Source organism: Dryas octopetala, chromosome 3, assembly GCF_963921425.1.
Source record: "Dryas octopetala chromosome 3, drDryOcto1.1, whole genome shotgun sequence".
NCBI classification, from domain to species: domain Eukaryota; kingdom Viridiplantae; phylum Streptophyta; class Magnoliopsida; order Rosales; family Rosaceae; genus Dryas; species Dryas octopetala.
In genome coordinates this window covers 12,076,573-12,100,062 of record NC_141368.1, presented here as the reverse complement: position 1 = coordinate 12,100,062, position 23,490 = coordinate 12,076,573, and the positions used below count along the sequence as shown (strand labels likewise).

The following is a 23,490-nucleotide window of genomic DNA, read 5'->3' as shown; positions in this document are numbered from 1 at the left end:
TCTTCCTATATAGACCATGCAAAAACAATGGTTAGAACTCAGGTTATTTGTATAGCATTTCAGAAGGACTTCCAACCGCTATTGAAAGCAGAATTTGCATACCGGCTACCATGCAGCATTGGGGGTGAAACTTCACGATTAGTCTATCAAAATCTTAGGCTCAAACCTACCCAGATTACTGGTTCATAAACCAAATATTCGCTTCGTAACAAATGAATACAGAAGTACCTTCAACCGCGACAGGGATGAGAATCATAAAATTTCATTTACAGATAATTTTGGGGAGAAACACCAGCAATGCATGTTGGATGCTATCGCTTATATCACTAAATCCAGATATAACCAAGCCACAGAAATCAAAATTGTTGACCAAAAGAATCAATGCAAAACAAAAGTCAGCCACTAGAATTTACAGCACCACTAGAAATAAAAATAATACACACACACACACACACACACACACAAACAAAGTCAGCCACATGCACATCATAAAAATAAAGTTGGGCAAATGATCAATGAAGTAAATACATTTGAATAATTATGAATCTATGATTACAAACATGTATTACAGCCTCGAAAGTCGAGAGATAAATTATCATGAGTATTCAAGATAACAATCAATAACATGTATCCACTTCCCTAGATCTCTCAATGAATATAATAAATTTTGCTTTTCCAACAAAGATATTTGGAAAAGTTAATGGGTTATGAATTTATGATACATCTTACTACAACCTACGTGGAACAGGTACATACAACAAACAATGCAACAGGTAACAAGTCCACCAAAATGCACGGGCCATTGCTAAGAAATTAATTTACCAAGCTTCTCCTGGAGCTCTATGATAAATAATAGTCTCCTCTGAACTTGGATCAGCATGATATTGCCCATAAAATGCATAAATACCAACTGTAATTATGCTGAGGATGACAAATCTCACCCATGCTTCATGGTGTAACTGCAAAATAATAAATTACTATCACTCATCTGCTTTTTTATTTAAATTCTTTGATTTCATTCCTTTCATTAGCAGTTTCTTTAAATAGAATTATGAGTACCTGGGCAAATAGAAACATATTGAAGAAAATGCACACAGCTGGCACCATTGGAACCCCAGGACAAGAAAACCCTGGCATATCCGCATAAACCTGAGAAAAAAATAAAGATAATTAAGGGGGCTAAAGGGATGCAAAAAGGTGTGTATGCAGCCCATGCATGATCATTGTCAAAATCATATGGCAGATGGTTGAACGTATATATTTTGTCTCTCTAAGACAACACGAGTATACTGTAACAGATTCAGATTTTCCCCTCCATTATTTTACAAATAAGTACTATGCATCCTGAAACAAAAAGATAGAATAGCCACAGTACATATTGATTACTCACTTGGCGGAAACAAAGAGCACCCGAAGCAAGTATTGCCACAATTACAGCTAGGACCAGAAAAATAAGTGAAGCATTGAATCTGTAGGAGAGTCCAGCACCAAAACCACCGCATGCAACTATGAAGAGGCAGATGACACCTTCCCGCCAGGTTGAAGAAGACACTTGACTTGATGCCTTATCTTTCAAACGAAGAGCAACAACACTTGCAGCAACAACAGAGTAGCCTGTCTGAAACAAGGAGTACAATGTGAGGTGCAGACACCCAAAATTATGACAAACTAGTAAATGCCCAATAATACTAATCTTAGAAGGCTCAAAAGCCATGCAACTGTTTCCTACAATTTTACAATTATCCATCACATCAAGCAATGCACAGTGCCACTGACAGTCCCATATTTGATGGAACTGAAGTTACACAGTGATGTCACTGAGATGTGCACATATTCCATAGTAGCGTCTGAATAGATGAAGTGATGAACCAACATTTTTTTTTTTTTGGTCTGATAATATATGAACCAGCTTCAAGCAATATCATAAAGCAGATTAATTTTAACAACCTCTCTATAATACAAACCAAACTTGCACAGTGACTTACCAATGACCCAACTGAAAGAATGTGCGAGAGAATATGCACATTAAACAATCCTGCCAAAATGCCAGCAACAATACCAACCCAGACCTGAGAATGAATGGGAGTGTGGCGTCTTGCGTGCACCCTAGCAAACACTGAAGGTAGTAAACCATCTCTTCCAAGCCCAAGATATAATCGAGACTGGTCATGAGAAACATCCCATCATTTAAATTGGCATATACTACATGACGAGGGCACTTCAACTAAGTCATAGGGATGAAATGGTTTACCTGAACATATAGACCAACTAGAAGGGTAGTCGTAAGTCCAGCTACAGCACCTATACTAATTAAGATAGCAACAAATTTCAACCCCTTGGATGTAAAAGCATCAGCCAATGGAGCATCTTCCCCAAGTAAATTGTAGGGTACCATTCCAGTGATCACCAAACAGACACCAATATACAATGCAACGCATACTAGAAGGCTGCCCATGATGCCTATTGGCAAGTCTCGCTGAAATAAGTTGGAAAGAAAAATATGAGTGAATTGTAGAAAATAAGATGGTGTGGATGATTTTTTCTATACATATGAACAGAATAGTCGTCAGATTAACTAAAGTAGCTAGTTCCAAATAAATTAATCACCCCCAATGTGGCATACCTGTGGTCTCTTTGATTCTTCAGCTGAATTAGCAACTGCATCAAATCCAACATATGCAAAGAATACAACTGTTGCTCCAGTCAGTATCGTTTTAAAACCATGTGGAGCAAAAGGAGTCCAATTTGAGACATCAACCTCAAAAGCACCAGCAAAGATGACAATAAGAACGATGACAACCTACAGGAAAATATACCTGCTTCAATCTCTAACATTTTAAGTAGTGCAATGCTTAACTTTAAGATAAAAATATCATGAAAAGAGCACCTTTGTTCCAGTCATGAAGGAGTTTACAGCAGAGGATTCTCCTACACCCCGACAAAGAATTATAGTCAGAAGCGCAAGGAGAACTGGAGCTAATAAATTGATTGATATAACTCCTCCAAGGAACTGTTTGCCACCATGTCCAATCCAGTCTGGAATGTTTTCCTTAAAAACTGGGAAAAGTTCCAGAATTGTAACTACATAGCTTGCTAAGCTCCGGGCTATGCTTGCGGCTCCAATATGATAGTCAAGCATAAGTTGTGCAAAAACAAGAAAAGCAGTGAGCTCATTGAATGCTGTGTATGTGTAAAGGTATGCTCCACCAACAACGGCAGGAAAACGAGAAGCTAGCTCAGCGTAACAGAGTGCATTTAACACACAAGACGCTCCGGCAAGAATGAAACTAATAGTAACTCCTGCATCATTATATACAGTATGCTCCATCAACCCATCATAACAAAAAATTGGCACAGCCAAAACCATTGTGTATAATTAAAAAGAATTCAAGGATAGATAGCCCACATTACATATGAAATCAAATGACCAATTCCCCAAAAGGCTTAAGCTTTATAGTAGGAGACAGCAAAAATTTGTCAAATTTATACTTTCCAACACTCTCTCTCACATGGGTCCCAAAAAGTTATGAATATGTAAATATGTATACTTAGATATGCTTGAAGAAAATACAATTCATTAGCTTATCATAGATTATGGTTTCTCTAATACTTAGATAAATTGGGATTTGACTAATTACTCATTTTAAAACATTCAGAGCCCATTAGCCCATGTGATTATGCAACAAGCAAGTATTCGCTCCTTTTGCTTTAGCTGAACTATAAGCCCATGTATACAAGCAGAGTATTTAGTAAAAAAATATTAACTATACCAAAAAAACGAAAAATGAAAAGTCCAGAGAGAAGAGTACCGGGACCGGCGTCGCGGGCGACGGTGCCGGTGACGACGAAGATGCCGGCGCCGATGGAGGCGCCGACGCCGAGGAGTATGAGGTCAAACATGCCGAGGCGACGAACGAGGCCATCGCCGGAGTTGGTACGGACGGCGTCCGACGGAGAGGTCAAGGGTTTGGCTCTGAGAGCTGACGACCAGAAGTGCGACCACCATGAATTGGACGACAACGACGATTGAGACGACGTCGTTTGGTTGTGCGTAGTCCGCCTCTGACCTCCTCCCATAGTTTTTGTTCGTCGTTTCTGGGTTTCTCGTTTTTCGAGGAGCGTCGGAGGGAAAGCGTCTCTGCGTCTCTGGTATTTATATGGTGGGAGTGTGGGACCCACATGTGAAATGTAATTGAGTAATAATTATGTTACGGACGGATATTTTTGGATAGGAGAGATTTTGAACGTGGACTGTTACTCGTACCAATTCAGATTCGCATTATTCGCACATGCACGTTTTTTTTGTTTTGTTTTTACTGTTGAGTTTTGTTAGGGTAATTAGGCACATGATATTTGCATGGTATTAAATGGTATCTTATCCATACATTTGAGTCAAATTTTCATATAAGGGATGTAGATATTCATTAATAAAAGAGGTAGACTTATAAAATGTATATACTTATAATAAAAAAAAATTTTCTACTTATCGTGATATCTACCTAGATATGTAAGCATATTGATTACTTAGGATTTTATAGAAATTATTAGCAAATAGATTACAAAGACTAATCATAAAACAAACATAACCCTTTCCAAGGATCTACTATTCCATACCCTATAATATATTATGTGTTTATCTTTCTCGTTATGTGATATGGAAAAAATTAAATATACAAAGCGTACGTAAATTCCATGAAAATTTTTCTCTTAATTGCATATATAAGGCATTTAATTATTAGTTTCAACCGCTTTAGCGTATTGTGCATATGAAACTTACAACATAATTTACATTAATTAACGATTTTCAATTACTAAGGTGTATTCATGGGTGTTGTGATGATATTGGTAGAATCTATCTATTTTTTTGTTAAATAAATAAATATATTAATTAAAAAGAAGTATAGAGTGCTAAGAAGTAAGAACAATATGTGTCTTTTTTTTTTTAGCTTAAATTGGAGTAAATCAAACTTTAAACCTAGAGAATAACTTACCTATCTCCGGCCCCCATGTGATATCACATGGCATCACTCCTCTCTCATTGGCTCTCTTTATTCTCTCACTTTCTTTCTCTCATCTTTTGTATCTATCTCTCTCTTCAAGAGATGTCACATCACTACAATATGGGAATAAGTAAATTTTTTCTTAAACCTAACATAATTTCAACCTCAAACCAACCAACCTTACTGATTGGTTAATGTTTAATATAAATAAGGAAGAAGAGGCTACATGGGATATTTAACAAGAAGATAAGATCATATTCATATATATCATGATTAGGAAGAAAGCGGACATCGTTCAGCTGTTTTGGTGCAGGTATTGGATTAATTGTATTTGTACCACATATCACAGACTTACCATAAGAAAAAATTATACAGCCCTTTGGGATTTATCACCTCGAAAATTATGTCATTGTATATTTGTATGACATATAATTATATATTTTTACTTTAGAATTAATCTTGTCGTACAACTATTTCTCGACATTTGAATTTTGATGCATGTGTGTTTGGGGACTTTGCCAACATCAATGATGAGTATTAAAATCATTGTAAGATTTACATTAATCAATTGTCAGTTAGTGACTACGCACATGTGATATATATGTCCATTATTTGTTGTTTAACTAATTTAAAAAAATTAGATAATGGCCCAACAAATGATGGGATCTATAAGAGGAAGAGACAATTTTCTTATATATTAGGGGAAGAAGAAAAAAAAAATTTAGGCTTCAACGGCATATATGTTGGCGGGAAAAAGATATTACGAAATGAATTAGAAATAAGATAAGCGAAAATTTAGACCCTCTCAGTTAAACAAAAAAGACTACATGGGTGTAACAGAAAAAAAACTAAAATAAAAAACACTTACATGGGTGCTATGACACATTCTCTTGTCTTTGGGAATATTCATGATGTTCTGAGCTTGGTCCCTTGGATCTCATCTCATAATAGGCCAAACTGGGTTGGGTTTTAACCAAGCTTCTTACAAGTTCAACAAATTACACCGAACATGTTATCTCAAGCTTGTCGTATCTAATTTTTCAGCCCAGGTCCGGCCCAAAATCCAATGCTTTGGCTTGACCGCTTGAGCTCCAACTAGCTGGGAAGTACGTTTCTTTTTTGACTTTTGACTTTTGTGAATTTCAACTTTATTGGGCTATCTATATATCAGTCCAAAAAAATATAAAAAACTTTATTGGGCTAGATTGGGTGTACGGCCAAGTTTTACACTCATCAATCATCATCATCTTCCTACTTTTTTTTTTTTTTTTTTTTTTCTCAAAAGCACAAGAGTAGTCAAAGTTTTATTCAAAAAAACTAAATATGCCTGTGGTTTAACCTAATATATGCGGGTCTCCTCCTTTCTACAAGTTATTCACATCTCCTCCTTGATCAACACTATGAACAGGTCTCTAAGTCGAAGATCACAATAACCCCTCAATATTTGAGACCTCTAAAAAGTATTTACGTAGATAGACAAAATAATCAGTGTGCTAACACAAAAAATCCCAAAACGGTCTACGTAGTGAGAATATATAAAAGTAGGAGTCAAATATCCCTACTCTCCATAAGTAGCCGACCATGGTGTGTTTATTTGACTATTGAGCTCTTAAATTAATTAATTTAATTCACAATTATTTAATCTTAAGGTTTTTTTTTTTTTTTTTTCAACGGGGTCTAAGCACAAAAAACCAACACTAGCTGACAAGGCCTAAGAAGGCCAACCAAGAAATCATTAAGTTTAGCCATGATATGCATTATTATGCAGCCTATGAATGCCCAAATAAAGAGAGTGACCATAGTGAGCAAACCCGAAGATGCATGTTATAAGATTCGATCCTAAGCCCAATGAATTAAGGAAAAAAAGAATCCAAAAAATTAATATAATGTCTTACTATCAGTTTAAAAATGGTATATAATGTGAATATATATATCTCATCTTGCCAAAACAGTGACTTCCTAAATTTAGCATGACAATTAAGATCTACTCAAAATTAATGGACATCTTTCATGTGCTTGCTACGACTCTTTTGCACCATAGTTGTTTACGTAGATGCAATAATTTTGGCCTCTAAATCCACATTGCATATACCGTTCCTTTTAAACTATCTACACTACAATTTTGGATAACTGAATAGTTGCCTAATTATTAACCTTAACTCAAGTGACATTCACATAAGTGTGAAATGTGAAGGAGTGAATATTCTAAGTTTAAGTTTTCATTGTTATTACTTTTTTAGGAAATGAAATTAATTTGACAAAAGGAGATTCAAATTCAAAATTATGAAAAAATCTAAATATTCATCATAAAACTAATTTATAATGAGAGGAGTAGTTCAAGATTCTTATAAACCACTAAAAGAGATCTCACACTTTCAATGTGAGGTATTTCTCTTAACATGCCCACGTAGCCGAATTTATATTGATGTGAGAGTATGTATGGCTATTGGGCTCAATACGTGGATAGTCTATTATGATATTATAAAGAAATCTAAGCATCTATTCTAAATATTAATTGGCAATGAAATGAATATTCTAATATTTATATAAACCATTATGTAAGGCCTCACAGTTTAATATGAGATCTTTATTCTAAAAAATTCTCCTGTATAGAGGTAAATGGTTTCACACTTTGAACGTACTAAAAGTCTAAAAGTACAAACCTTGTATGTTCCTTAAAAAGCTATTCATCATTGACCTAAGTTCAACGTATATTTGTCAATTCAGCAATCAATTAATATGTAAGAATTCTTCTATTATATTTTCTAAGCACTTGTGTAGTATGATACCAATCCATCAACATTTACCTATGCAACCAGGGACGGATCCACATACAAAGGTGGGGGGTCGTCTGACCCCCCAGTAACCAGCTGAGAAGCCCATAACATGCCATCTCTTTGGACGGCGACCCCCCGAGTGTTTGGACGGCGACCCTCACGGCCTCACTTTTCTCAAGCTAAGAGAAGCCGCCCCAATCGAACTGGTTCAAAATAGTTTCAATAGCTAGCCTTCTTCCTTCTTAGAGTGAGAGCTGGTGAGTGGCGATGATTTGGATGCTTGATGAGTAGTGAGAGAGAGTGAGAGCTGAGAGTTGAGACAGAGCGAGAGAACATAAAACAAAAGTGAGAGGCTAGTGATGGTGATGATTGCCTGAATCTTGCTGACTTAAGGCTACGTGGGTAGGCCTAGTTGAAAAGGAAAACAAATGGGAATTGGGATGGGCTAATACAGCAGCCCATTTTAACTAAAACCATATATGTGTTGTGGCCTATTACTCGTACGGTTGTGGGGTTGTGGGTATAGACTAAAATCCTTTTTTTTTTAGATTTAAGATTCAAAAATATAACTAATGATTGTTATATTTAATTAATATATTTAAAAATTTTAAATTTAAATATTTGATTGAATTAAACTTCCCAAAACCCACACCACACAAACCCAACCCACTAATCCAGCCCTCACCACCAGAGCCGGCCACATGTTTGGTCCCTAAAAAATTTTGCCGCCGCTTCGCGGCGCTAAACTTGATCTGATGATGACCCCCCAAGTTTGGGATCCTGGATCCGTCCCTGTATGCAACTCCCGAGTTCATTGCTTAAAAAATTATGTTCTTCAATATTATTTATTATAGGACTTATGAGCTTCCTTTTTTCATCATGTTTCACAACCTAATTCACATATAATTTGTGCTAGGAATTATGAACGGCCTTTGGGCCTTTTGTGGGTCATTTATGATTTCAAAGGGCTACATCCCTTTAAGTAGGTGTACTGTGTACAATATCGAAAGTGCATACAACTAGAAATAAAAAATGTTTCAAAGTTATGTGAACTATATCAATTACAAGGAAAATAGTTACAAGTTTACAACCATGTATTAATAGGAAACAAAGGTGAAAATCTTTATATGGAAAACAACTTGACCATCCGAGTAACACGGGAAGAAAAAGCTAGTTTGAGTTTTTTCGTTTTTTTTTTTTCTCCCTCAACTAGTTTAGATTAATAAAACAGAATTGAACTACTACAAATACATTAGGAATAAATCAATTAATGAAGTTTTAGTAAATAGGCTGATAAATAAAAGGAAGTGATTGGAAAAGAAAGACGAGACTCTAATCGGAGTGTAGAGTTAAATCAATTAATTGAACTCTACCGCTAAGGCGCTAAAGCTATAAAAACTCATATCCAATTGATCAAAAGTTAATACATATAAATATACTCATTAAAGAAAAATATTTTATGAAATAAAAGAAGTTATCTTTTCTCATTTTCTGCCGAAATATCACAAAATATAATTATTTTTAAGAAATTTTAAAAATTAGTCACAATTTTTTGATTCAAAGACTTTTAACTTTTTTTTTTTGTAGAATTTAGAAATTTAATACTCGAGTAGTACTCGAGTTTCTATCGACAAGTGCTTGAACTCCTCTCAAGTAGTGCTCGAACCCTATTAAGTAATGCTTGTGGTGGTTCGAGCACTTCTTGGTCGGAATTCGAGCATGTTGAGGGTTAAATATCAAAATTCTAAGAAGAATGTTAAAAGTCTTTAATGAAAATAAAAAGGGATTAAATTCCCCATTTTTCTTTCGGATAAAAAAAAGTCTAAAACCGTTAAAGTGAAAGATTATTAGTAGTGGCAAAAAAAAAAAAAAAATTATTAGTAGGGCCTTATAACTTTATAACTCTATCCATTGTCTCAAGTTCGAAACCTTTCTCCTAATATTTTATGGTCTAGTACACTAGCCTCCCAACATTATGAGGTTTGCACATATCATTTTATCGTTATATGAATTGATTTTTTTTCTTTTTAAGCAAAACAATACACGATTATTTTTTTTTACTTTAGGTAGTAATGTGGAGAAAAATCTTCTAGATAGGCAACAAATCTGGCACAAAACAAAGGTTTTTTTTTTTTTTCCCGAATGATTGACGGTTTACGAATTGTTCGACTTCTCTACAATAGCTCTTTAATGTTTTAGTATATATGTGTGAATACTCCATGGTCATAGTTGTGACTGCATGAGGTTCAAATTTTTTAAATATTTATAAGGATTTTAAGGCTTCAAATTTAGGTTTGAGTACAAAACTCCTATAGGAAGATTTAGAATTTGAGCATTTGAGTACTCTATTGAGAGTGTTCGAACGCTTGACAATCAAGTAGCGTATCTCAATAATTTGTCTTTAAAATTTAAAAATCTATGCATGTACATTTATAAATAAGCTAACAATATTTAAGATTCTCATTTGTTAAATCCCTTTATTTTGACAACCTAACAAATTAATTGTATCCACATGAATTAGACAATAAAATTTGCAATCTCACATATTTTAGTGATTGCATATAGTTATCATATAAACACGTAAAACATGAGAACGGCTAGTTATTGAATTGCAAATTATATAAATTAAAATCTTGTAATTTAAAAGCTATTGGATTCCTTTATCATACAATCATCGATTGATTGATTTCTTGCTAATTTAGTGAATAGACGGTACCCATTTATTAGACTAAATAGTTATTAGCAATAGACATGATAGGTAGAAAAAAAAAAACTAAAAGGATGAAGAAGAAATAAAAATCTTAATGGTCCAACAATTGCATAAACAAACCAGGTATTGTTTACCGAAACACCAAAAATTGCATACTAAAGTGACTTACTATATAATGGAGGTTATTGATGCTCCTTGTTGAGTTATATAGTTTCACGCCATTCTTCTCAGGCTTCTCACAAGTCACACCTCAATGCTGTAATTCTTTTCACCTTTTATCTCCATATCCCCACAGACACACCCTTCCTCTTTTCTCTCTCATTTGGTGCACAAAAACAAGAAGCAAAGCCTAATAGGGGAGAGGGGTAGACACATGCTTTGAGGGTTTGGCTTTGCTCACCTTCTCTATTCTCTCTATCAAAACACACCTGAATTCTCTCCTACCCTTCCTTAGCTTGGTCTCCTCTCTCCCTCCCTCACTCTCTCATCAATTGAAAGTTCTATTTGGAGCTTCTTGAAAGCAATTCTATAGAAAGGCTTATGATTTATTCATAAAGCTTGAAGATTTAAGGGTATCCTAGCAAACCCACATAGTCCCAGCTCGCAGGTTTGACAAACACCAATTAATTCCTTCTCTGTAATGCATTTGAGGTACCGGATTTCATTGGGTCTCTGAAATCGGATGACTTGGATTGTTGTATATTAGCAACCTTTAATTCTGTTTGATATATTTACATTTCCATTGCTTGTCTGAGCATTAGGGTTTTTGAGGTGAAACAGTATTGGTTGCTGGGTTTGTTGTGTTCCTTTACTGGTTTTAGGACTTGGGTATCTGAGCTTAAAGGTTGTAGTTTCTGGGTCTGTGCGTTTTTCTTCACTGATCACAAGATTTGGGTATTTTGAGGTTGAATGGTTTTGGACTATTGGTTTCTGGGTCCGTGTATATTGATTGAGACATGAGTCGTAGAGTGAGGCGGAAGGTGGCTAGGAAAGGGAAGGAGAAGGTGGTTTTGCCTAGTTATCCCGAAATTGAAGATGAAGTTTCAGGTTCAGTGCAAAATGGGATTGTTGATTGGACAAGTATGCCTGATGATACAGTACTTCAGTTGTTTTCGTGTCTGAATTATCGTGACCGGGCAAGCTTATCATCAACTTGCAGGACATGGAGGGTGCTTGGGATTTCACCGTGTTTGTGGACCTCTTTAGATCTTCGTGCGCACAAATGCAATGATGCCATGGCATCTTCACTTGCTCCTAGATGTGTGAATCTTCAGAAGCTTAGGTTTCGTGGGGCAGAATCTGCTGATGCAATATTGCATCTTCAGGCAAGGAAATTACGTGAAATAAGTGGTGATTACTGCAGAAAAATAACCGATGCTACTCTTTCTGTGATTGTGGCTCGGCACGAGGCACTTGAAAGTCTCCAGCTTGGGCCAGATTTCTGTGAAAGGATCAGCAGTGATGCTATAAAAGCAATAGCTATTTGCTGTCCTAAATTGAAAAAGCTTCGACTATCTGGAATTAGGGAAGTTCACGCCGATGCTATTAATGCTTTAACTAAGAATTGTCCGAATTTGACAGATATCGGGTTCATAGACTGTCTGAACATCGATGAGATGGCATTGGGAAATGTTGTATCAGTTCGTTTCCTCTCTGTTGCGGGGACATCAAATATGAAATGGGGCGTGGTTTCACATCTTTGGCATAAGCTGCCTAACTTGATTGGGTTAGATGTTTCAAGAACTGATATTAGTTCTGCTGCTGTTTCAAGACTGTTAACATCATCGCAGAGTTTGAAGGTTTTATGTGCCTTGAATTGTTCAGTGCTTGACGAAGATGTCAACTTTTCCCCCCGTAAATATAAAAATAAATTGTTACTTGCCCTTTTCACAGATATTTTGAAAGAAATAGCTTCTTTATTTGTCGATATTACAAAGAAAGGGAAGAATGTGTTTTTGGATTGGAGGAATTTAAAGAACAAGGATAAGAGCTTGGATGACATTATGACTTGGATTGAGTGGATTCTATCTCATACACTTTTGCGCATTGCTGAGAGCAATCAACAGGGTTTGGATGCTTTTTGGCTCAAGCAAGGCGCATCATTGTTGCTCAATTTAATGCAGAGCTCACAAGAGGATGTTCAAGAAAGGGCAGCTACGGGACTTGCAACTTTTGTTGTTATTGATGATGAAAATGCTAGCATAGATTGTGGGAGGGCTGAAGCTGTTATGCGAGATGGTGGCATACGTCTTCTCCTAAACCTAGCAAAGTCTTGGCGGGAAGGTCTTCAGTCAGAGGCTGCAAAGGTAAATTTTTTTCATGAAATAATAATATCCATTTTTGAATACTTATTGTTTTATTTGGTCTATAGTATAGGCGCTGGTTATTTGGTGCTATATGTATAAGAATGCAAATCATGCGCATAGATGCGGAATTAGGTTAACTTTGTCTTTTCCCTTTTCATTTCTTGAATAGGCTATAGCAAACTTGTCTGTTAATGCCAATGTTGCAAAAGCTGTTGCTGAAGAAGGAGGAATCAATATTCTCGCTGGTTTGGCAAGGTCTATGAACAGGTTGGTTGCTGAAGAGGCTGCTGGAGGACTATGGAATCTTTCTGTTGGAGAAGAGCACAAGGTTTGATATTTTACAGTCTATTGTTTCATCATCTATGGCATATGCCCCAAAATTTCACTTGTAATAAATTAGATTCTCTGATCAGGGTGCCATTGCTGAGGCCGGCGGAGTAAAAGCTTTAGTTGATCTTATATTCAAATGGTCCTCTGGTGGTGATGGAGTTCTGGTACATTACCTTTTTGTCAAGTGCTTTTTTGTTGACGTACAATGCCTTACATATCATGCAATATACTTGGGGTTCCTGTTGAATGATGATTACAGTTGTGGCTTGCTTTCCATATGTGTCATTTCAGGAACGAGCAGCTGGTGCACTGGCGAATTTGGCTGCTGATGACAAGTGTAGCACGGAGGTTGCGGTGGCAGGTGGTGTGCATGCTTTAGTGATGCTTGCTCGTACCTGCAAGTTTGAGGGAGTACAAGAGCAGGTAGTAATACTTTCCATTGTTAGGACAGGGTTGATGAATGTGCATACTGGGATCTGTAGGAGCATTATATGTCCCACTTAAGTGATTTGTAAATAAAAATTCAGAATTCAATTTGCTTTTTTTCTTGATGCCTACTTGTTCAGCTCTATATGACAACAACTTAACACAGACTTGGTTCCAACTATGCTATAATTTATTGCTATAGATGGTTAAAATTTTAGGAAAAGCTTATTTTTGAAGAAACCTTCAAAATTGGTCTTAATCATTGTGATTTTGACCTTGACACTCACCTCATCAAGATTCAGGTTGTGGTGAGTGGTGTGTCCTTTTTTTATAAGATTTTCACACTGTTTTGGTATGGTTCTAAAAAGCCTGTTCGGGTGTGAGGCTCATATGGTGTGCCACCATATCTAAGTTCCAGCTTACAGTATGCGCTTATGGCAGGCAATATAAATTAGATTAAAGAAAAAGGTTTCCTTATTCTATGTATTCTGTGGTTCTTCTAGTGACTTGCTTTGATCTACTATTTTATTGGACTCACTCTCATTCAGCCTCATTGATAATACCTTACCCCGCATGCTCTTTCTCTCTGTACTAGGCTATTATTTTACGTGAACTAAAATGGTATAGGGTAACAACTTATTGATGCTTCCAAAGTTGTTATTTTCTTAATTAATATCTATTTTCAAATGTCAAATGATTATCTAGCAGTTTGTGCATCTTACACTGGGGTCCCCTCTCTCTCTCTCTCTCTCTCTCTCTCTCTCTCTCTCTCTCTCTCTCTCTCTCTCTCTCTCTCTCTCTCTCTCTCTCTCTCTCCGCCCTCCCTTCCGAGTGCATGTGTGCGTGCGCTTTGTTTATTGCTTTCTTGTATTTAATGCACTCCTGGTGCATACCAGGCTGCCCGTGCCTTGGCTAATTTGGCTGCTCATGGAGATAGTAATAGTAATAATGCTGCAGTTGGACAAGAAGCAGGTGCTCTTGAAGCACTTGTTCAGCTTACAAAATCTCCTCATGAAGGTGTCAGGTAAATTAGTTTATTTTGGATTCTGTATTTACAATTATTTTTTAAGCAACTCTTGAATTTTTTGGATGAATAATTTTGTATCAATCTGATACAACTTTGCCATCTACATACATTCCATTTCAGAAATCTTATATTCTCTAAATAAATTTGAATTTGTATAAACATGAACAAAGATACCTCTGTCCCCTCTTCCCCTCCTCCACTAAACACCAGAATAGGAAGCAAAACCTCAGCTAAGGGACAAAAGCACTAAATTTTTTTTTGATTGTTTAGAAATGTTTATCTATGGTTGTGGTGCTTAAGCTTTAGACTTGCTTATAAACATGACCTTGTGTTTTAAGGGTCCAGTAATTGCATAGGAGACCACATCCAAATTGGATATTTACTTCACTTTCGTTATTTTGTGTATTAGCCTTTTCAACTTCTTTCTCCACAACAAGGTAAAAATACCAAACTTTACTGTTAAACAGGCAAGAGGCAGCTGGTGCATTGTGGAATCTATCGTTTGATGACAGAAATCGAGAAGCAATTGCTGCAGCTGGTGGTGTCGAGGCCTTGGTACGATATTACCTTGATCTCAACCTTTTAATGTCAGTCAATCCATGGGAGCCTCTCAGTCAACTCCCTGACTTTAGGAAAGTATTTCAGGATGAGTCTATTGCTTGATGTGCTTTAGTGGAAGAAAATTGTTGGATCCTGTGTAGAAAGAGCTTCTTAAACTCTTCATGCTTTCAGTGTCATAGAGGTCGCTGACTCAGAAAAAGGAAAATAAGAGATTGAAGCTGTTTGCCTTAAAACTACCACTTCTTGATTTGATAATTGATTCTTTATAATTGGAAATACCTTTATTGGGAGTATGACGCATAAATCAAAATTTTGCCTACTTTCGTTTTTGAGATTTTTGGGAAAGGTTGTTTTTGCATTGAAATATGTTCTCTTGTTTTATGGAAGATCTATTAACTAATTGATTAATTGATTAATTTTCAATTTATAAATCTATGGAACTAGGGGAGAATGCCTAGGTTGAAGCAGTGGATTTACCACTGAGGTTGTCGGGGGACCAGAGAGCCAGCTAATTCAAAATCTGTAACCATGTGAATATATGTTCTCTTTTGCTAGCTTGCAAAAACTTACTTTCAGATAGGAAGCATGATTTTGAAAATGTTGAGCGATTATCATACTTATGTTAGTTTGTTAACTCTTTGCATGGAGCTGGAATTTAATGGTGACCAAAAGTCTTGAACTCAAGTCTTTTTTATTTACTATTTTGTTTAACCTAAAGTAGGTTACTACTGAGCTGTAATAAATGCTATATTATTATGGAATAGTCTTTATTAAGTGCTATATAACATTTTATGGTTTGACCATAATTGCTACTGTTCTGATCTGGATAAACCAAAAAATCAATGAAAATTGATTGAAATAGATGGTTTTAGAAGTTTCTTTGTGTGAATAAGCATCAAGATTTTTGGTGATAATTTGAATGGTATTTGGACTCACAAAATTTGTCAAGTTGTAGGATGGGTAAACCCTTCTAACATATAACAGTTAGAAAGTACTTTTTTGTTTATGTATTATTAGCCCTTTGTCATACGAGATTACAATTTAAATCCAAATGTATAAACTAGGTCTAATTGGTTTCTTGTCTGTTTGACTCTAAAATGTCAATGTTGGTAATGCTTGAATAATGACTCATTTCATCTTTGCTACACTGATAGATACACGTGGACACAAAAATTGATAATTACTTTTGCATCTGCAAACTTATGTGAGAAAATGTTGATTTCATGTTGAATATGGAATTGCTTTTGTTTAAAAGTTTTGGACACTTTGAGAGCTTACTATCTGAGCAATCCTTCATTTGAGCTGAAATAGTGATACTTGTATGTATGCTTTGACAATCGTTGTTATGTGTAAGCTTAAGTTATCCTACTTGTTGAAATATAGTCTTTGTTATATGCTATTAAGGTGCACTGTATGCTTAAACTAAGCTACCTCATGTTGGTTGTTTAGGTTGCTCTTGCACAAGGCTGCTCAAATGCTTCCCCAGGTCTTCAAGAAAGGGCTGCCGGTGCTCTTTGGGGATTGTCAGTGTCAGAAGCCAATAGGTATGTGCTTTCTCTTCTTAATGCAACTAGGTCTAAGCTGGTTACAAAGAGCCAAATCGGCCAGACGTTGCATGCTTGTTGGAGATGTGTCCCTTTTTATTTTTTTATTTTAATTTTCTTTAAAAAATTTATACACCCAATATCATTGATGAACATGTTGGATCGTAATGTAAAAAACCTGGTCTCACTCCAGTGCCTTATTTGATTTAGCTAGATATTGATGATTAGTTCTTGAAACTTCTGCTGGAAAACATGTCTACAACACATTTATTAAAAAGAAGGAAGGAAAGAAAATAAGAAAAAAAGCATGCAATTTATAGATGTTTGTGGCTTGTTATGAATGAATTCAGATTGGATTTTTATCCAATTATAAATGTGAGAGCTTTTATAATGAGTTTGAATATGATATGAACTACAGACTGCCGACAAAAAAAAAAAAAAACTAGAGACTAGATGTAGTAAAGCTGATTCAAAAAGTTCCAAACCTGTTGAAGTGTACTTAATATGCTTATGATATAGTGTATTTCTGAAAGACTATTTTGGTAATATGTCCTTAGATTAGATATATGATAGTAAAGGCCAGACACTGGGTCATCAATTCATATCTAGGCAATAGATATTATTCGCTACATTGTAGTATTGGCATCTATTGTTGTTTCTGGTTCTGCTGAATCTCCATGTTTAATTTTTTCGATAGCCTTATGTAGACAGAACTGTATGACATATGAAGGGCATACAATTAATTTGTTTCTGTTTTTGTTATATTTCATAAATTCAAGTTTACATTTGCTCAGATTCATCCCATTAACTTATCCTCAAAGGCACACCATAACTTGTTTGCAGAAAGTCCTGAAACGTCACAGCTCTGGAATGAATTTCTGGTCATTTTACTAAACAGTGGGATTCAGATTTTTAAGGTGTCTGAGTTTGTGAATGTAATATTAGGTCTCATCAAAGAGGATTGGGTTAGTTTTAGAAAGTTAACGCAACTCCATGTTTTTCATTATATTGTTTATTTCTACCCGTAGGGCAACTTTGTCATAAGACATTGCTGCCCATTTTTTTAGTGCGACTTCTAATCAATCACAGATTTTTCCAGTTTAACTTTTCAACTCGTTTTAGTTAAAAACCCCCTTTCTCCTTATTTCATTGGTTTACAAGATTAAACTTTAACAATCAGTGGTGAAGATTTGAGGCTGAAGTAAAGATTACATATCCACCTGACTACATTATTTTGCCCCAATTCTGACCTTTTAATGCGACTACAATCGTGAGTTATCAAAACAGAACTTTTGGGGCTAGAAGGGGAGTAATGACCCCCTTGCCCTGCACTGCAGCAAGGAAAACTGTCTAAGCAGAATGTTGGCAGATCCTTTTTTCTTTCTTTTGGGGGGGGGGGACATACGGTCACATGAAAAAATTAAGAAAACAGAATTTTAGTATACATGAAAACCTCAAGGTAGTAGCTAATTTCTGAACAATATATCAAAGTCACCATGTTCTTAGAACGGAACGTGAATATGAAGTTGTAGTAATTAATGCCTGCAATTAGTTGTGTTATCTGATCTGGTTGTTTGTGGGTAATGGAATTATTTTCATGGTCTATTATTCCTTATTTCCAAAATTACTCGCTTTTTATGCTTTTAAAGAATTTCACTCACCTGTGCTTTTTATGAATGAATCAAATAACTGGTGGTCTACTAAATATCCTTTTTCTCTAGTCATTTATTGTTATATCTTGAAACCTGTAATACTCTTATAAAGTCCCCCATTCTTTCACTGAGGATGGATATTGAACTATTGCTTTGATGCTGAAATTATTAATGTTCACTTTTTGTTGGTTGTTAGCATTGCCATTGGACGGGAAGGAGGTGTTGTGCCTTTGATTGCATTGGCTCGCTCTGAAGCTGCAGTAAGTATTTTTTATTTATTTTACAATTATCATTCCTTCAATGAAATGTTCAAGTTCCATTTTTTAAACTATTGTTTTGACTCTTAACTTTGTTGGTAAATGCAACATAAATTATGTTCAACATTCGTAAAAAGAAAAATCATAAAACAGAACAAATATAGCCCAAAATGTCAAGTTTAATAAATTATGTGACGAAATTTCTCTTCTGCAGGTAAAACTTGATCTGGAATTTCTTATCATAGTATTACAATTTCTTAATCAAGTCAAATATGTTTACAATCACCAACTTCAGGGTGGAATTAAAAAAAAACATTTTTAAGGAAAACAAATCTTCTGCAAAGAGAATATCCCTGGTCAATAAGAGAAAATGAAGCACTGTATTTAAAAGAAATTGTAATATTTATCTTTCACGTGCATAAAGTTACAGATAGTTTTTATACTTGGAAATGAAAAATTCTAAGATATTAAACAAAGTCTATACTTTTGTAAACAGTTTAAATTATGTATGTTTGGTACTTGCGACTGTTGTGTTGACTACTAATAGTGTTTCAGAAATGAGCTTAATAGTACTGGATTGTTTATTTGTTCCTGATTGTTTCAGCTTTGCTCCATTATGGATCATTCCACTTACCCCTAGGCACTGCAATTCAATAATCAATTTCTGGGAACAAATTTTGTCCCAATAGAAATATAGAGGCTGAATTTAATAAGGCATACTTGAGTTTGAAATTAAATCTGAAACAGTGGAGTATTTGGATATTTTTGTGTCTCCTGATTTCTCCGAAGATAATAGCTGAAAAACTGTAAAATAATGAGTGACGAGCAATTTTGGAAAGGAAAATGCTTGGGTACTCAACTTTGAGTACCAACCTTGTACTCATCACCAATCACATGAGCCCATGATGGGGTCCACCATCTTCTCTCTCATGCTGGATCCCATCATGAGCTCATGTGATTGGTGATGAGTACAAGGTGGTACTCAAAGTTGAGTACCCAAGCAGTGCCCTTTTGGAAACTGAAGTTAAAGCCACTGCATTCCCATATTAGCTATTTGGTCAAATCTGGAAAGTTCTTATATCCTTTCTCTTTGGATTTTGTATGCATTTGGCATTGAGTAGCAGCATGGTAAGATAAGCTTTTATATAATATTAAAAAAAAAATCTGTCATTGAATATGTGGTCTTGTTTGTCAATACCTGCATGTAACACCTTTTCAAGGGTGTAGTTTCTCAAGGCCTTGCATATAAATGCACTCTTGTCTCCCAATTCAATTTTTTTTTTTTTGTCATTCAATGTATGTTTAAAGGTTTGTGGGTATACTGGTGCATGTACTTAACAATATTTTCTCGTGTTTCTTATCAACATCTTTTTTTGTTTCTTGGTTTTCTTCTTTCATATAATCGGAACCTGAAATGATTTTTATTGTTTCTTAAACTTTCAGGATGTCCATGAAACAGCTGCAGGTGCTCTTTGGAATCTTGCTTTTAACCCTGGCAATGCTCTCCGAATTGTGGAGGAAGGAGGTGTTCCTGCTCTTGTTCATCTTTGTTCTTCATCGGTGTCAAAAATGGCTCGCTTCATGGCTGCATTAGCATTGGCGTACATGTTTGATGGCAGGTACTTGTTGTAACCTAACTATGGCCTAGCCACTTTGTATGTCAACATTACTTGTTCTGTTATTTCAAGATTCTTTGAAATGCCTGTCCTATATGTAATGGGGCGTAAATATCCTTGTGAGTCTCATGGTTTATGCTTCTTTTATGGAAACCTAGTTTTGGCAACAGTCTAGGTGGATTACCATCAGTGATGAGAATCTCTCATTAATCCTTTTTTTTTATGTATAATGTTTTAATGTCCTTTCATTTGGTTTCCTTGGGATGTTTGTGTATTTTATTGTATAGCCCATACCCTTTATACACACAAACACAGATCAGGGATTATTCTATTCCATCATAGAATTTGTATCATAATTCAATCAGAACTTCTCGAATTATCCTTATCTGTACGATAAATTGTTTGCTTCTTCAACTTCGATTAAATTGGAATAGTACCGCGCATTCTTAATTTCTTATACTACTACATTCGGATGAAATCTAATCGCATTCAAATATTTTTTGTTTTGTATTGATCCCTTGTTGGGAAATCTCTCATTTATCCTTCTGTTCTATTTATCGTCTTTTGATTTATTTTCATTTTGTCTCTGAATTGATATTGAACACTTTACTTCGAGGTTGATATTTACAATAAGTGTATCATCAGCTACTCTTTTTGTTAATCTTTACATCTTACTTACAGAGGCCCAAACTGGGAAGTTTGAGGCATGAATAGTTAAAATGTTTCTTAAGCAGAGCCACTTTTTGTTGGCAGCTCTGACAAGATGGTTTTAGTGTTGAGGTCTTTGAATCATAATTCCATACCTTAGATTTTCACAGGTTAAATTTACTTTTTGAAGTGTTTTATGGGAATTTAAACTTGTCTCTACTGTGGAAATTGGATGGCAAGTGTTTTTGGAAATAACATGCATCTATATATGTTGAAGTTAGTTAATACTTTGTGCAGAATGGATGAATTTGCCTTGGTAGGGACTTCATCAGAAAGCATCTCAAAGAGTGTCAGCTTAGATGGTGCTAGAAGGATGGCTCTGAAGCACATTGAGGCCTTTGTCCTCACATTTTCTGATCCACAAACATTCCCTGCTGCTGCTGCATCATCAGCTCCTGCAGCATTAGCACAAGTGACAGAAGGAGCTCGTATTCAAGAAGCAGGACATTTGAGATGCAGGTTTCCTCTCTCTCTCTCTCTCTCTCTCATTCAACTTCAAAGCTACTTATTTTGTTCTTAATTGTTCCTACGAATGTTCTCTTACTGATTCTACTTTATTTATATTGTTACTCCTCTATGCCATCCACTTTTTTGGGAGTTATTTGTCATCCACAACATTTATATCAGTCATTACTCCAATTTTTTCCAGAAACTTTAAGACCTTTTTGCTGGTGCGTAAATATACTAAATAACACCTAAACATAATCCAAATTACTCAATAATTTATAGTAGTAGCACTTATGTTTCCTTGGTTTAAGGTGATGCTTGATTACTTTTGTAACTACTAGTGGTCGATGTTTGTGTAAAGGATTGCATTTCTAGTCTGGTTTCTGTACACCTTAGCCTGGAAATTGATTTATCTTGTGAATTAAGAGGTCTACTTTAAGTCATTGGGGTTAGCCCAAGTGGTGACTGGTGAGGAAGGGTGGAGAAATGGGTTTATTCTTGGATAGGTCAAGGGTTCGATCCCTTCCAATGTAACCAAAAGAAAAGATGTATACTTTAATTTTGCTTTTTTCAATCTGAATTTTTGGCTTTTCTTTGGTACTCTGTCAGTGGGGCTGAAATTGGAAGATTTGTTGCCATGCTACGAAATCCATCATCTGTTCTCAAGGCATGTGCTGCATTTGCCCTTCTCCAGGTAACTGCGCATATCGAGACTCTCCTCCCTCTGTGAGATGGTGTGAATATTGCATGTGTGGTTCTTGCAAATGTTAATATCCTTTATGCACTCTTCCAACTGCAGTTTACTATTCCTGGTGGCCGGCATGCTATGCACCATGCGAGCCTTATGCAGAATGCAGGAGCAGCACGGGTTCTGCGGGCTGCAGCTGCTGCAGCAACTGCTCCACTTGAAGCCAAAATCTTTGCTAGAATTGTGCTTCGCAATCTTGAGCATCACCACATAGAACCATCACTCTGATTCATCTGTCAGCAAAACATCTCTGTTTAGGGTCATTGATGGAGGCTGATTTCATGCTTGGTTATGAGCTTCCGTGGATGGCAGTATATTGCACCACAAGGACGCATGCTGCTCCCTGTAATCTTTATGTAAAAGAAGTAAACCTTGCCCCCATAACAAATCAGCTTGATCTCATTTTTTCTTCTTCCCCCTATTTCTTAGGCATAAAGATGGTTTATTTAGGTTCAAGTAACTTACCCCTTTGTACCAAATCATTAAAGAAAAAAGGTTCTCTAGATGGGGGATTAATCTAAGAACTTGTACCTTGACCATTTTCAATTCTTTTTTTTTTTTTTTTTCTTATTCATTGTGGTGATGTCTTATATATAGTGATATGTATTAAAGCTGTTTCAGACTTATCGAGGCAAAATTTTGGTGAAAAAATACAGTAATTGATTCTGTGTCTATTTATTTTTATATTCAATTAGTTGAGCAGTTTGAAGAAATGGACTACAAACTTTAACAATCATCTTCAGTACTGGCGGTTCTCTGAGGTAATGCGTATGAATCAGCCTTAAATAATTCTGTTCTTGAGTTTGATTCACTTTTCACCTTTATGTGATTCAAGATCCGTCCTTTAACCCATGTCACTTGAGCTACATTTCATGGCAATGCAATATGAGTTTTGATAGGATATGTTTTATAAGGAAATGTTCTCCTACCAGACAATATGACAATGAGATCTAGATCGTTTGCTTGTTTTTTCTTTCAGGACAAAAGAAAAACAAGACAAGACAAGTAAAAAATCTAAAACTCATGTTATGTTGTTGGAGCGTTAATTGTTGCTTTGATAAGTTATGTTAGGTTGATTGTACAATATGACATACACATTATTTTTGTATATGTTTTTGATATATATATATATATATATATATATATGCTCCTACTATTGTGGGATTTCATAAATAATTATATATATATGTGACTTTATCTCCTCTCTCTCTCTCTCAACCAATAACAATGAAAAAGAGATTATTTTGTTATTATGAAAGACTTTTTCTTTTCATCTTGGGGAAAAGACATAACAGTAAGAAAAATCATATAGTGCGTGTGAAAAAGTTAGTAACTTAAATAAATAAATAAAATAATATGATACATGTGAAATACAAAGCTC

The 23,490-nt window shown here is 35.5% G+C and overlaps 2 protein-coding genes across 2 annotated transcripts; one reads left to right on the top strand and one right to left on the bottom strand.

Annotated features, from left to right (window-relative positions):
- Positions 1-516: 516 nt before the first annotated feature.
- CAT9 (cationic amino acid transporter 9) lies at positions 517-4,121 on the bottom strand. The gene is made up of 8 exons (XM_086236484.1): positions 3,810-4,121; positions 2,888-3,300; positions 2,624-2,800; positions 2,252-2,476; positions 1,986-2,162; positions 1,391-1,618; positions 1,060-1,149; positions 517-959 (listed from the first exon to the last, which is right to left on the bottom strand). Exons 1-8 carry the CDS (start codon positions 4,075-4,077, stop codon positions 819-821), a joined length of 1,719 nt encoding a protein of 572 aa, XP_086092610.1. The 5' UTR covers positions 4,078-4,121; the 3' UTR covers positions 517-818.
- Positions 4,122-10,719: 6,598 nt separating this feature from the next.
- ARABIDILLO-2 lies at positions 10,720-22,776 on the top strand. The gene is made up of 12 exons (XM_086236481.1): positions 10,720-12,793; positions 12,963-13,121; positions 13,207-13,287; positions 13,415-13,546; positions 14,446-14,573; positions 15,044-15,131; positions 16,587-16,681; positions 18,530-18,593; positions 20,034-20,209; positions 21,152-21,373; positions 21,971-22,055; positions 22,161-22,776. Exons 1-12 carry the CDS (start codon positions 11,444-11,446, stop codon positions 22,335-22,337), a joined length of 2,757 nt encoding a protein of 918 aa, XP_086092607.1. The 5' UTR covers positions 10,720-11,443; the 3' UTR covers positions 22,338-22,776.
- The last annotated feature ends 714 nt before the right edge of the window (positions 22,777-23,490 follow it).